Here is a 12161-nt window from a genome sequence, read left to right on the forward strand (position 1 = left end):
CTGAGATCAGAAAGCCCCAATGAGGAGAGGCAGAGGGAAGCCTGCTCCAATCTATTTGGTCCTCAACCCAGAAACTAGACTGGACAGTACTTAATTCATCAGGTCTTCATGTTGTCATCCCATTCTTGCTGCTTCGTGCCTTTTCCTGTTTCCTGCTTTTTCCAAAACTATTATTTTTCTCCCTAAAACAGACAGGATTTAGTGTTGGGATCATTGCTCATTGCATCCCTCCTGAGCATGGCACGGTGGATCCTTGACCCAGTTTAAACCTATGGGAGCCACCGGGGTGTAAATATTTGATGGAACTGCAATTTCTCTTTTTAAAATCTGCTTTGGTTTTTCAAAGTCAATCACGGAATGGCCCCAAAAGCCACTTGTTAACGTGCTGTTCTCGGTTCTTCTTGCAGTGATGGTTCTGCTTTCAGGCAGTCTTTCAGCCTTGTGTTGTATTTATGCAAAACCCAAGTAGTAGGAGTAAACACGGGATTATATTTGTGTCATAATACATGGAAGGAAAGGCAGTTAAATCCATATGTCAGCTCTTACCCAGATGGGAGCCATGCTGTCACTCACTACATTGGTGATGCTTCAGGGCTAGACAGAGCTTGGGAGAAGGTATTGCTGCTCTAGGGAGAGAACTTGGATGTGTTTTGAGGAGCTTTGGGGTTGGATTGAGTCACTATCCCAAAATATTTCTGCAAAGCAGAAGTTTGTAGGGCCACACCACCTGTTTTCCAATGGACCAACTGGAGAACTCAGTGCTGTGTTGTGGCTCCTTATCCTTTCTGCATGGGGACGTGTTCCTCACCAGGGTTTTTTTTCACTTCTTCCTATTGAAAGAGAAGAGCCTGGGAACAAAGTTCTGCATCCACTCCCAGTCATTGGCTGAAATTCTTAACTTTGCTCTTGGGGTAGATGGGTTTTTCTTTTATAGATGCACTCTACTTCTATACAGGCTCTAGTGCCAAGTGTAGCATGCTGTAATCCCTTCAATCTCCTTGTTTAATAAGCTCTATTTTTAGGAGAAGGAGGTGCATTTTGGGCTCCTGTCTTTAACTCAAGGTTGAACTACAGGGCTGAAAGGCGTGGGTTCATTACCTGATAGGAGCAACCAGAGGTGTCTTAAAGTATGAGGCATCTCCTGCCACAATTTCATAACTCTGGAAACCACAGGAATTATTTTTGACAATTTAATTTGTGAGTCAGAACAAAGAGAGTGCTATCAAGTGATGATCTTAAAATGTTGAGCTGAAGAGTTGTGCTGTGGTTCTGCTGTACGTTGGGGTTTGGGTGAAGTTCAGGGGAATGGCTGAGGACCTCGGGGTCAAAATGCTGCCTGCTTATTTTAGAGATTACATGGTTACATATGGCAAAGTAGGGGCTGTGTGTGAAACTGCTAGGCCGAGTCTTTGCTCAGTAAATTCCAGACTTCACTTGGTATTAAAAAGAAAGAAGGCTGTGGCTGTTTTCTGCTATTTACCACGGTGTCTCTTTGCAGGATTCATGAATAAAATTTTCCATCCTAACATCGATGAAGCGTAAGTAAATCCTTCGTGCATGTGGTTTTGCTCAGAGTTTTGTCTAGTTGTCACTGGGGCCATGGCTTGGCAGTAGTTTGCCACTGAGTTCAACCATGCTTTCATCTAATCTAACGGCCCAGAGTGCATCATGTCCCAAGTTAGCTGCCTTACCATTAGCCACAGGGTAAAAGTAAATCATTCCTTATCTGAATGAGTGGGGTGAAGGCAGGGCAAGGGAAGGGGAATAGATTACATTGAATCCATGATGTGTTTCTGAGCGTGCTTGTGTTTAATTCCATCTTTTCCATATGTTTCAGGTCAGGAACTGTATGTCTAGATGTAATCAATCAAACTTGGACAGCTCTCTATGGTGAGTTTCAGCATTCTCCTGGAGCTGATCACGTGGGTGCCCTTCTGTGGTGTGTTAACATAACACAGCTTGCTGGATACAGATGCTCTTAGGCCGACTCTTTTAGTTAAATTTCAGACTCCTCACTGAGTCAAGATCACATGAAGAGTAAGATTTCCATATGAAAGCACGTTTTGTGACCTGATTTTGTGCCAGGGAGGCAAAAATATTTGATAAAATGTCATAAACTTCACAAAGGATCACTCAGTCCATTGCTTGGTGGTGTCTGGCAGCTGCTCAGTATCACCAGTGATGATTCAGCATTGAAAGAGAGGAGTGGCTGTATCTAAAGTGAAACCACCCAGTTCCAGCCACGTTTTGTGTTTGAGCTTGGGCTGCTGTGCTTTGGGCACGAGTCTGTATCCCACTTCTTCTGCTGATGATACCTTGTAGGTTGTCTTAGGCTGTAACCCTTGTTTTTAGAGATGTAGAAAGTGGTCGAAGTGGACCTTGTAGTCGAAGGTCCACTTAAACAGGATCTAGGGGAAGAAAGTGTTAAAGAGAGTATGTTGTGGAATTGCTAAGGTTGGAAGAGACTTCATAAGATACCTAGTCTGGATGTCAGTCCATCACCACCATGGCCAACCAAAGTATCCTGAAGGTTGGAAAAGACCACTAAAATCCCCAAGTTCAGCCCAGCCCAGCCCATCCCCACTGTGTCCTCCTTGAACACCTCTGAGGACAGTGACTCTGCCACCTCCCTGGGCAGCCTGTTCCAATGCTTGACTTCTCTTTCAGACTCTGGACTTTTCTTCAATTACTCTGTTCTGTGGAACAGCACTTAAGGAAATGTGTACTTCAGATCCTTCATTTTCTCCTGTGAAAGCCTGACTTTACCTGTGTCAGTTGAAGCTTTCAAGCAGTTGCTAGAGAGAAGAGCCTCTTCACCTTCCTTGCAAGCATAGTTTGTGAGGAAATACTAAACCTGGTCAATCCTGGATGCAAAATTGCTGTAGTAACTTGTTGAACTTTACTCCTAAACAGAATACCTGAAGTCCTTGCATTGTAGTTGCATGGCATACAGTTTGCATAGTTTTGCTGTAGGAGATCAGCTCTGTGACCCCGTGGTGGTGTTAATGATGAAAGAGATGCTGTATTCAGAGACAGTGTGTTGGGAGGTGGAGGAATGAAAGCTGTGAGCAAACAGCCCTCTGCTGGGGAGAAACCTATGTGGTTCATTTAGCAGCAGAACCCACCTTAGTGCAACGTGTGCTGCTGTTCCTCAGCCTTAATGCCACCTGCAGATCCGTGGGGATGGCTGCACAGAAGGAAATCACTCTGCTGTAACTCTGGTTTTGTGTTCTGACAGCCTGAGTTCTGCTTTGGACAGCACAAGTAGATAGCAGCCCTCTTCTGCAGCATGTTCACACAGGCAGTCACAGTGGGGTTTCTGTGCTATTTCCAAACAATTTCACAGGAAAGCTTTCTGTGAGAGGCTTCCTAATAAGTGCTGCTGCATTTTTTATCATTGCTATTGCTCATGAAGGTAGAAAAAATAACTTGGCATTTCCTTTGCTTCTGATTATTAGTATCAGCAAGCTTGGGAAATCTTATGCATTTCTCTTTGTGCTATCAGGAGTAAGGTAACTTGAAAGTATCAGGTTTGTATTTTGTACAGAGCACCTCCCACAGCAGGTGGTGAAGCTTTGGTATCGGAAAGTGCTTCTTTTGACAGTCCTCTTCTTGCAGACTTCCCTTGCTTTGCTGTAGGATGCCTTGAAGCTGCAGAGAGGATGCTGGGATGACTGCATTCACTCTGCTCCTTCAGTCAGGACACCGCCAGAGTTCATCCATCTCTTCAGTTCCAGGGTTTGCCTCCTTGCCTCCTTACATTCCTGAATGCACCATCAAAGGAGGGAAACTGTACTCCCCAGGGCCTCTCAGCACAGCTGTGCTGTTTGCAGTGTTACCCCTTGAAACCAGAGCATTCCTGCCCTGGTGGAAGAAATGGGCCAGATAATTCAAGGAGGAACTAAAGGTGGAAAAGCCCAGAATAGCTACCAACAAAGTCATGGGACCTCGTGGTCAGATTCCCTGTTGTTCCCTGATGAAGTGTCAGGTTCTCTGTGCTATTGTTAGGCTTCCTGCACATATTCAACAGTGTTTGTTAAGCCAGTGCTGCTTTTGGCTGTTGGAAACGAGGGGACCATCCCTGAGGTTTCTTTTAAAATAATGACAATTAAATAAAATCCCTGCAGTGGAAAGTCCCTCCAGGGCTCTGCTTGCTCAGCTCACACAAGTTTAATTGTCAAATGGCCGTGAATCATACAATCACCAAGGTTGGAAAAGATTTCCAAGGTGATCCAATCTAACCATCCACGTACCACCAATATTTCCCCACTAAACCATGTCCCTCAGTGTAACAGGGGAGGGGATGTTTGGTCTGAGCCTGCTCAGTGCTTCATCTTGAGACAAGAGCAGAGCATCACCAAACGAAGTCAGCTTCTTGCTGAGGATGCCTGAAGCAATCCCTGGGGTGATTAAATTGACCTACCAAGGCCAAGTCACTCCCAAGGCAGTGGCATAAAGCGTTCTTGCAGAGCACTCTGTGGTCCCTTTTGAGTTTAGGGTCCCTATTCCAGTTGCTGTTGTTGCCCACCCATCTTTTTGAATCCTCTAGTAAGCTGAAGGTTCTAAGGAACCTGCTCTACATCACATCTGGTTGAATTTAGCAGTTCTGTAAGGGATGCTCATTCACAGTGAGCCTGATACAGGAGGATTCACAACAGAGTATTTAGCAGCACGCAAGGAAGTTGGCTTAGGGATTTGGGAAGAAGGCTTCTCATGCCCTCAGTTACTCATCAGCATCAGATGTGTCCTTCCTGTTGTGGATTACCTGCAGACAGATACCAACTGACTCCAGCATGTTCATGTGGTCTCTTTGCATCCTGTGAATTATTTTGGGATGGGTACTGGTTAGTTGCTCTTCCTATGAACACCATCATCTGAAGCACTGACAGTGTTTTGGGTTAAAGGTATGGTGACGTGGTCACGGAACATAAAACACAATGGTTTTAGAAGAAGGCAGAAGTGGAAGAGCCCAGTGAGGGGAGGAGGGGGTTGGGTGGGAAGCACAGTGCTGTTTGCTTTCCCCCATGTGATCCCCTTTAACTTCAGATTGTCAGTGCATTCACCCTCAGAACTTAGTGCTGCTCTCTCAGTGCGATGATTCGGATCAACTCTGGGTCTGTGGATGTGAAGAACTTTTGTCTTTCCCTTTCAGATCTCACCAATATATTTGAATCGTTCCTGCCCCAGCTGCTGGCCTATCCTAACCCTATAGATCCTCTAAATGGTGACGCTGCAGCCATGTACCTCCACCGACCAGAAGAGTACAAACAGAAAATTAAAGGTAAGGGCATCAGTGGTGGCGTTATTGTGATTCAGCTTAGGGGAATGAGGACTGTCCTTGCTGCAGATTTTTGTCAGTCCCCATTAATTCCCATTACAGCAGCCCCATTTGTTTTAGAGATAAGAACAATCAGGAAGAAAAGTTATGTGACAGAGGAACAAGGAAAAGTGCTCAGGTTAAGTGGAAATAGCCATTTCATGATTACTGGATAGAAAATAACTTGTGTTTCTTTGGAAATTTACCTGAGAGCAGGAATCAGTAATAGCATTGCAGAAAGCAGTTCTGTACCGTGACAGAGCAGGAATTTTCAGTGTATGCCAAGCAAATTCCTTGCTGCCTCCTACTCCAGCTGAGGCTTAGTGCTCTATCCTGTTCAGGGTGTGCCAGTAAGGAAAGCTGCAGAGCAATTAGTAATGTCTGGAAGGATGTAATGAGGTCGAGGTGGTCTTGAAGGCCTCTCTGAAGACAAGAGGTAAAGAATCGAAGAGTTTGAGTGGGGCTGTAGGCTTTGACAGGAAAGATGCCTTCAGAGAAGAAAGGAGTGATTTATCCTTCAGTCGCCGTGAGCAGGATGTGGTCACAGGCTTGTAGCTGAGCTCAGTGAGCCTCAGCTGAACATAAACAGTGGCTGATGGGGGAGGTGAGCCCTAGCAGAGCCCATGAGGGTGCTGGTGTGCTCATGGAAGGGTTGGAAGGACAGATGAGACAAGTCAGAAATAATTAGCCAACAGCTCTCTGGGATCAGCTGCACGCAGACAGGAGCAGAGGCAACAGCCACGTACTGATATACTTGATCCAGTAAACACAGTCAGCATTTACTCTGCTCTTTGGCCCAGATTTCGTCTGCAGTTTTTTAATCGAGGCTGTGACCACCTGGGTGGTTTGTGGTTACTGAATAACCATCAGACTTGTTCATCCAGGGTGCCCTGCTAGGAAGCCTTGCAGGTCCTGCTCAGTGAGGAGAGCAGCTCCTTGTAACCATCCTCCCATGTGAGATGGGGCAGCAGCTTCCTAAAGGAGCATTGTGAAATCCCTGGTGTTCAGGGAGCACAGGTAGCCCAGAAAGAGGTGGGGTTTGTGGCTGGAGTCCTTTCATCACTTGTGCCACGTCACTGCAGACTGGTTAAACCTCAAGTCACTGTGTTGTGATGCCACATGACTCCAAGGGTGGAACTACAAATGAGGTCAAGCCAAGCTTGATTTAAATACTGAGTTGTTTGGCACACTGTTTGATTCCTGTGACAGCTGCATGACAGGACAGCAAGAACTACTCTGCAGATCTGCCCTGTTTGGTATCCTGGAGCCTATTGCTTTTTCTTCTTAGGAAACAAGCTTCCAGGCAAAGTGCTTTGTCAGATGAAATCTCCAAGGCCAGCATGAAGGGACACTTTGGGTGTCCTCTGTGCTTAAATGAACCAGGGGGTGGGGAGGGGAGGGGGGAAGACAGATGCACCCTGGATGAGGCAAAGAGACTGATGCTAACCAACAGCAGGTGCTTTGGGGAAGAGCTGAGGGCTTCCCTGGGGGAGGCTAAATGGGAGAGTCTGCTCCCTTGTTTCCATCTCAACAGTCAGACACCGACCACAAAGATGATCTGGGAGGAGGTTTAAGTGCTTAAAATGTGTCTCATGTTCCCAGTACCCAAATGTCCTGTCTCGTTCCAGGCTTGCGTGACAAGTATAGGATAGAGCTCAATATTGTCATTCCTGATATTGCAGCATTTTTAAAAATAGCCTTGGACATGTTAAAACTGAGGCAGCAGATTGTAACAGCTTCTCTGCTCTGGGAAGCTCAGGATCTGCAAATACATAATTTATTGCTTTTTTCCTTCATTTTTTAGTTATAGGCACATAGAGCAGTTGCTTGATGCAGCAGTGAAGAGACAGGCTTAGAGTTAATGTTGCACAAGGTTTGTGGCTGCTGTGGCTCTTGGCGTGAGACTCAAACAAGGATTTACCATGGAAATTGTAAATATCTGTTAATATTACTGATACAGAGACAGAAAATAATGTACTTAGCATTAGGTCCTTTGTGTCCATCAAGGAATGGAAGAAGACAGAACCAAGTTCTCCTTTGAGATCTCCTTTCTTAGTGGTTCTACGCAGGATGGCTTGGCAAATACTGTGCCTGGGGATACCCAGACCCACTAGATTTGGGGTCAACTGAAGTTCCCAGTAAGGGGGTGTTACCTTGATCATCCAAGACAGCCCAAGCCTTGCAGCAAAGGAACTTGTTGGACTGTGCAAGAAAGTAGTAAAGGAATTTGGGTTCCCTTTACTGGATTGTGCAAGAAATAGTGTCTCATCTGGGTAAATAACTCTTCTAGGGAAAATCAGTTTCTGGAAAGCCACAGGGAGTAGCCAGCAGGGGAATGCATCCTGTTGGCATCATCCCATCTCCTTATCTCTGCTGGTCACCTGTTGCCCGCCCACCTTCCCATGTAGATGTTTGCTTTCACTTTGCAGCATCCATCTCTTTTGGCGGGGGTCTGCATCAGGCTCCACGATAACATGTGCAAGCACCTTCTGAGAAGGAAAATTTCAGTGCCCAGGGCTTGAGAACAGAGCCCGAGACTGCTTTCCTGTCCATGCTGTGTGCACCAAGAGCTTTCCAGTGATCCTCAAATGCTCCTTGTTTACATAGCTGCCTTTAATATTTTATCAGTTCTTACAAGTTGTGTTTTTTTTCTTTGTAAAACAGATTGGAATAGCCCCTCCTGTCGTTGGAGCAAGCAGGTTAATAATGTATATTAAACAGTTAGGCTGAAACCGAGTGCATCAGTGGATGGAGATGCTAGAAAGCTCCTTTCAGACAGCACTCCTGCACAGCTTTCCCATGGCAGAGCAGCTCTGGCAGTGCCACAGCTGCTCCACTAAGTGTTTGCCTTCAAATTCCCTGGGAAGAAATTAAATAGTACACAATTCAGAGGGCTGCAAGGCTGGGACTGGTGTGTGCCACACACTTCGCCATGCAGGCAGTCATCTTTGAGCACAAAGGGATGCTGATATCCCCTTTCACTTCGTGGTGTTGCTGTTTGAAGGGAGGGTTTGTTGCATTTTAATAGCTTAAAGAAAACAACTTCACAACTGGAATTCCCCGAAAACACCATGAGAATGGCTCCTCTCCTTCTTGCAGAGCATCGTGGAGGATGTGCTGTGGAGATACTGCTGTTTCAGCACTCATCCATACTTTGAAGCTGCTTTTTCAGCATGCATGCATGTAACAAATAGATTTTTCTCTGCTGGAGATGTCCTCAGCACACAGGTTACTAGATCCTTCTCAAGGAAGTGCAGAAGCAATTCCCAAGCTCAGCCTGCCTGGTCCAATCCATTTATTACCTTTCTGCTCCATCTCTCTGTGTGGAAAAGCAGCACCAGCTGTGGTTGGCAGTGGTGATTCTACCTGCCTACAGGAATCCCAGTTAAACCAGTTTCTCCACTTTCCACAGCTTCCTACTGGCTCCTGGCTGCATTTTGTGGATCTGTGTGCCTGGAGCTGGTGTAGTTTGGAGCCTGCTGTGAGACATGGTTTCTTTTGTTGACCCAAAATGCTCTGGGCTCCCTGCAACTCCTCTGTGTCTAATCCTACAGCTGATGTGAAACTGACTTGGAGAGCAGAAACAGCTCTGCTCAGACACAGTCTTTCCCATACTTGGGTTGGGAAGGAACTCCAGCAGCATTGGTGTGGCCATGGCTCTAATGTGCCCCAGTATATAAGCATTCCCATGGAGGGATCCCTTTTTTCCTACCAGGGGAAAAACTCACTTTAAACTCTCAGATTATAGTTTTTTAAGCTCAGGCCACATAACATCATAGAATCACAGAGTGGCTTGGGTTGGAAGGAGGAGGTCACAGAATCCTAGAAAGGCTTGGCTTGGAAAGAACCTTCAGGATCATAGAATGATTGAATGAGTTATGTTGGAAGGGTCCTTAATGATCATAAGGCTGTAGGATAGGTTAGATTGGAAGGGTCCTTCATGATCATAAGGACATAGGTTAGGTTGGTAGGGTCCTTAAAGGTCATAGAGCCATAGGATGGGCTATGTTGGAAGGGTCCTTAAAAGGAATGGAATGGGTTGGGTTGGAAGGGACCTTAAGCATCATAGAATGTTTCAGTTGGAAGATCACTCACATTTTATAGAGCAGATGTGATGGCTTGATGACATTGAAGCTCATTCTCTAGGTCAATATAGAATCCCCCATTTTAGCAGTAAGTGGAGTCCTATTACAGCAAACGTGAGCTGAACCATCCAAGGGAGGATATAGGTTGTTTCTAGCTCTGAGTGTGTGCTGGTGGTGCAGGAGCATTGAGCTTGCATGTAATTTCATGCTCATCTGAATGTTTTCACACCTTATTGCTGGGTAGGGCTGCTTTGGGTCAGAGGAATATGGCAATCCCATGATCAGTGCTATAATCTGTACACAACTGCTATACTTTGAGGTTTATCAAACACAATGTTGCCCGATTGGTCTTAAGCCATCCTCTAACTGCTGAATATACACTGCTTATGCATCTTTTCTTTTCTGTCACACGCAGAATACATTCAGAAATATGCAACAGAAGAAGCACTAAAAGAGCAGGAAGAAGGCACCGGGGATAGCTCGTCTGAGAGCTCCATGTCCGACTTCTCGGAAGACGAGGCTCAGGATATGGAGTTGTAGTAGAAGAGGCAACCTGCTTTTCAGAGAGACTCTAATTTCCTAACCATGAGAAGCAGACTATAATATTCATATTTAAACAAAGCAATTTTTTTTATTACTAAACAAGGTTTTTATGAATAATAGCATTGATATATATATATATATATCACCCTTTAGATCTTGATTTTTCTTGGTCATTTCTCAACCCGAGGTGCATAGCATATTCCCACATTCCATTTTGGTAGCAATATGCAGCCCAAATGCATGCATTCAGATTCCATTTGGCCAAGTCAACTTGTGTGCTACTGAACTGTCAGCTCAAACAGCTGCCCTGGTAGGTAGGGAGTTAGCAAAGATGTTCGCTTTCCGATCGATGTTTCCAAAGACACCACCTTGGATGCTCACAATGGAACGGTGTTTTCTCGAAGACAAATCTGAGGGATGTGCTACTAACTGCATAGACCAGACAGAGGAATGAAAAGTGCTCCTTCAGGTCAACCTTGCTGATGGTATTTGATGTGGAGTCGCATTTAAAACGTTCAATAGAACCAGCACGAATGCATGGAGCTATTCAGAGCCTTGAAGCTTATGAGTTTTGACTTGGATTTTGAGTCCGTTTTCATATGTGGACTCCTGCCTGCCCTTCTGAACCGTAGGGACTGACAACCACTGGTCCATCTGCTTTTGGGACTTTTGGAAGCCTTCATCTGGATGTTACTCTTTGGTCTGGATTACGAGCTGTTCCCTCGCTGGGAGGAATTAAACACAAACAATGCTCTTTGGTTTAGCTGGAGCACATGTGAAGCCCAACTCTTTACTTCGTCAATAGTTTTGAAACTGCTGCCCTTAATGGCTCCAAGTTTGCTTTTTCTCTCGCTTGAAGTAATGGTCAAACACCTCACAAACACCTCTGTCTCCTAGGAGGGCTCTCTGAGCAGATGGATGAGCCGTGCTGAGGGCTTCGGATCCGCAGAGATCGGCCTCGTTGGCCGTAGTCCACGAATCCCATCGGCACCGATTTTATTTTCCTTTCCTCCCCTTCTGCACCAGCTTGGTAGCCATCTGCTTGTGTGTGTACAACAGGATTAAAATTTCTTTAAAAGTTAACAAAGAATGTGATCTAGGAAAAAAAAAAAAAGAGATGAATAATAAAAGAAAAAAAAAAGCCTAAAAGCACCAATTGAGGAAGCAAGCGAATCTGCTCTTATTTTTATTTTTTTTCTGAGTTGTTTTCTTTCTTTTTCAGGAACGAAATATTTGATTTCTTTGGGTGTCTTTCAGCAAGCTGAGATTTGTGTCTGTTTGTTTTAATGCTATGAAACGGAGTGCATATCTACCTGGGATGCTGGTGTACTTGAATTTGGATAGTTGCGTGTTGGGAGATCGGAGCGGAGATGGATTTTAAGCCCCGAATGTGACCTGCTGTAACTGGGGGAGGGGAGGATTTCTGAGGGGTTTGGGAAAGATGCTTTAATTTGTGGCACAGCCCATGGGGACGGTGCGTGGAAAGTGATCCACCCTGTGCCACTCTGAGCAGAGTTCTGAATGTCAGATTGGTACACTTTGTTTTTCCCAGAGATGTTTTCCTTTGGGCATGCCACCAGGTTCTGAGTCAGTGGGGTCGGAAGGGTCACCATCCTATTTGTAATTCATAAAGCACAATCAATTAATTTTGTTTTGGAGGAGAGAGAAAAAAAAAAAAAAAGAGAACTCATGAAGTGTCATTTTGCTTTAGCATGGTTTTCCTTAATAAAAGCATACAAAGAATTTCCTTTATGTTAATTACAGGCATGAAGCAAAGGGTTTTTTTTTTTTCCTCTTTTTTTCCCCCTTACCTCCCCCTTTTTTTTTCTCTTTTAAATCAGTAACGTAGGGCTGTGGCTAGTGACTGTGCTGAAGTTCTCTATCTAGCATTTGTGGCTTGTTGGAAGGGTAATATTAACTATTTAACATGTAATGGTGTACTTAACTCTTATCTAGCACGCTGTTTTCTCATTATTTGGGGTGGGAGGGGCCACATTTGTTGGCACTGTTTACCTTGCTTACCTGCTGACCTAGCAGTTTGCTTGTGCTATAATCTTTACTGTAGGTGCTACTTAGGAGTAGAGTTAAGTGCTGGGTGGTGATATCAGTTTAAAAGAAGAAAAAGAGAAAAAAAAAAAGAAAAAAAAAGAAAAACACAATAAAAATTTGTATTTTTTCAATATTGTATAAGAACAGTGTTCTAATTACCTCACCCC

The 12161-nt window shown here is 44.8% G+C and overlaps 1 protein-coding gene across 1 annotated transcript in view; it reads left to right on the forward strand.

Annotated features, from left to right (window-relative positions):
• UBE2H (ubiquitin conjugating enzyme E2 H) overlaps positions 1–12111 on the forward strand; it is a 41935-nt gene extending 29824 nt beyond the window's left edge. Inside the window, exons 4-7 of the mRNA XM_065743878.1 lie at positions 1499–1538; positions 1838–1890; positions 5153–5281; positions 9818–12111. Of these exons, the coding sequence (XP_065599950.1) occupies positions 1499–1538; positions 1838–1890; positions 5153–5281; positions 9818–9942 (347 nt within the window). The 3' untranslated portion in view covers positions 9943–12111. The remainder of the gene's footprint in view (positions 1–1498; positions 1539–1837; positions 1891–5152; positions 5282–9817) is intronic.
• Positions 12112–12161: the final 50 nt, after the last annotated feature.

The sequence above is a fragment of the Cyrtonyx montezumae genome, unplaced genomic scaffold (genome assembly GCF_038088225.1).
Source record: "Cyrtonyx montezumae isolate F1298 unplaced genomic scaffold, pur_monq_1.0 scaffold_3, whole genome shotgun sequence".
Lineage (NCBI taxonomy): Eukaryota > Metazoa > Chordata > Aves > Galliformes > Odontophoridae > Cyrtonyx > Cyrtonyx montezumae.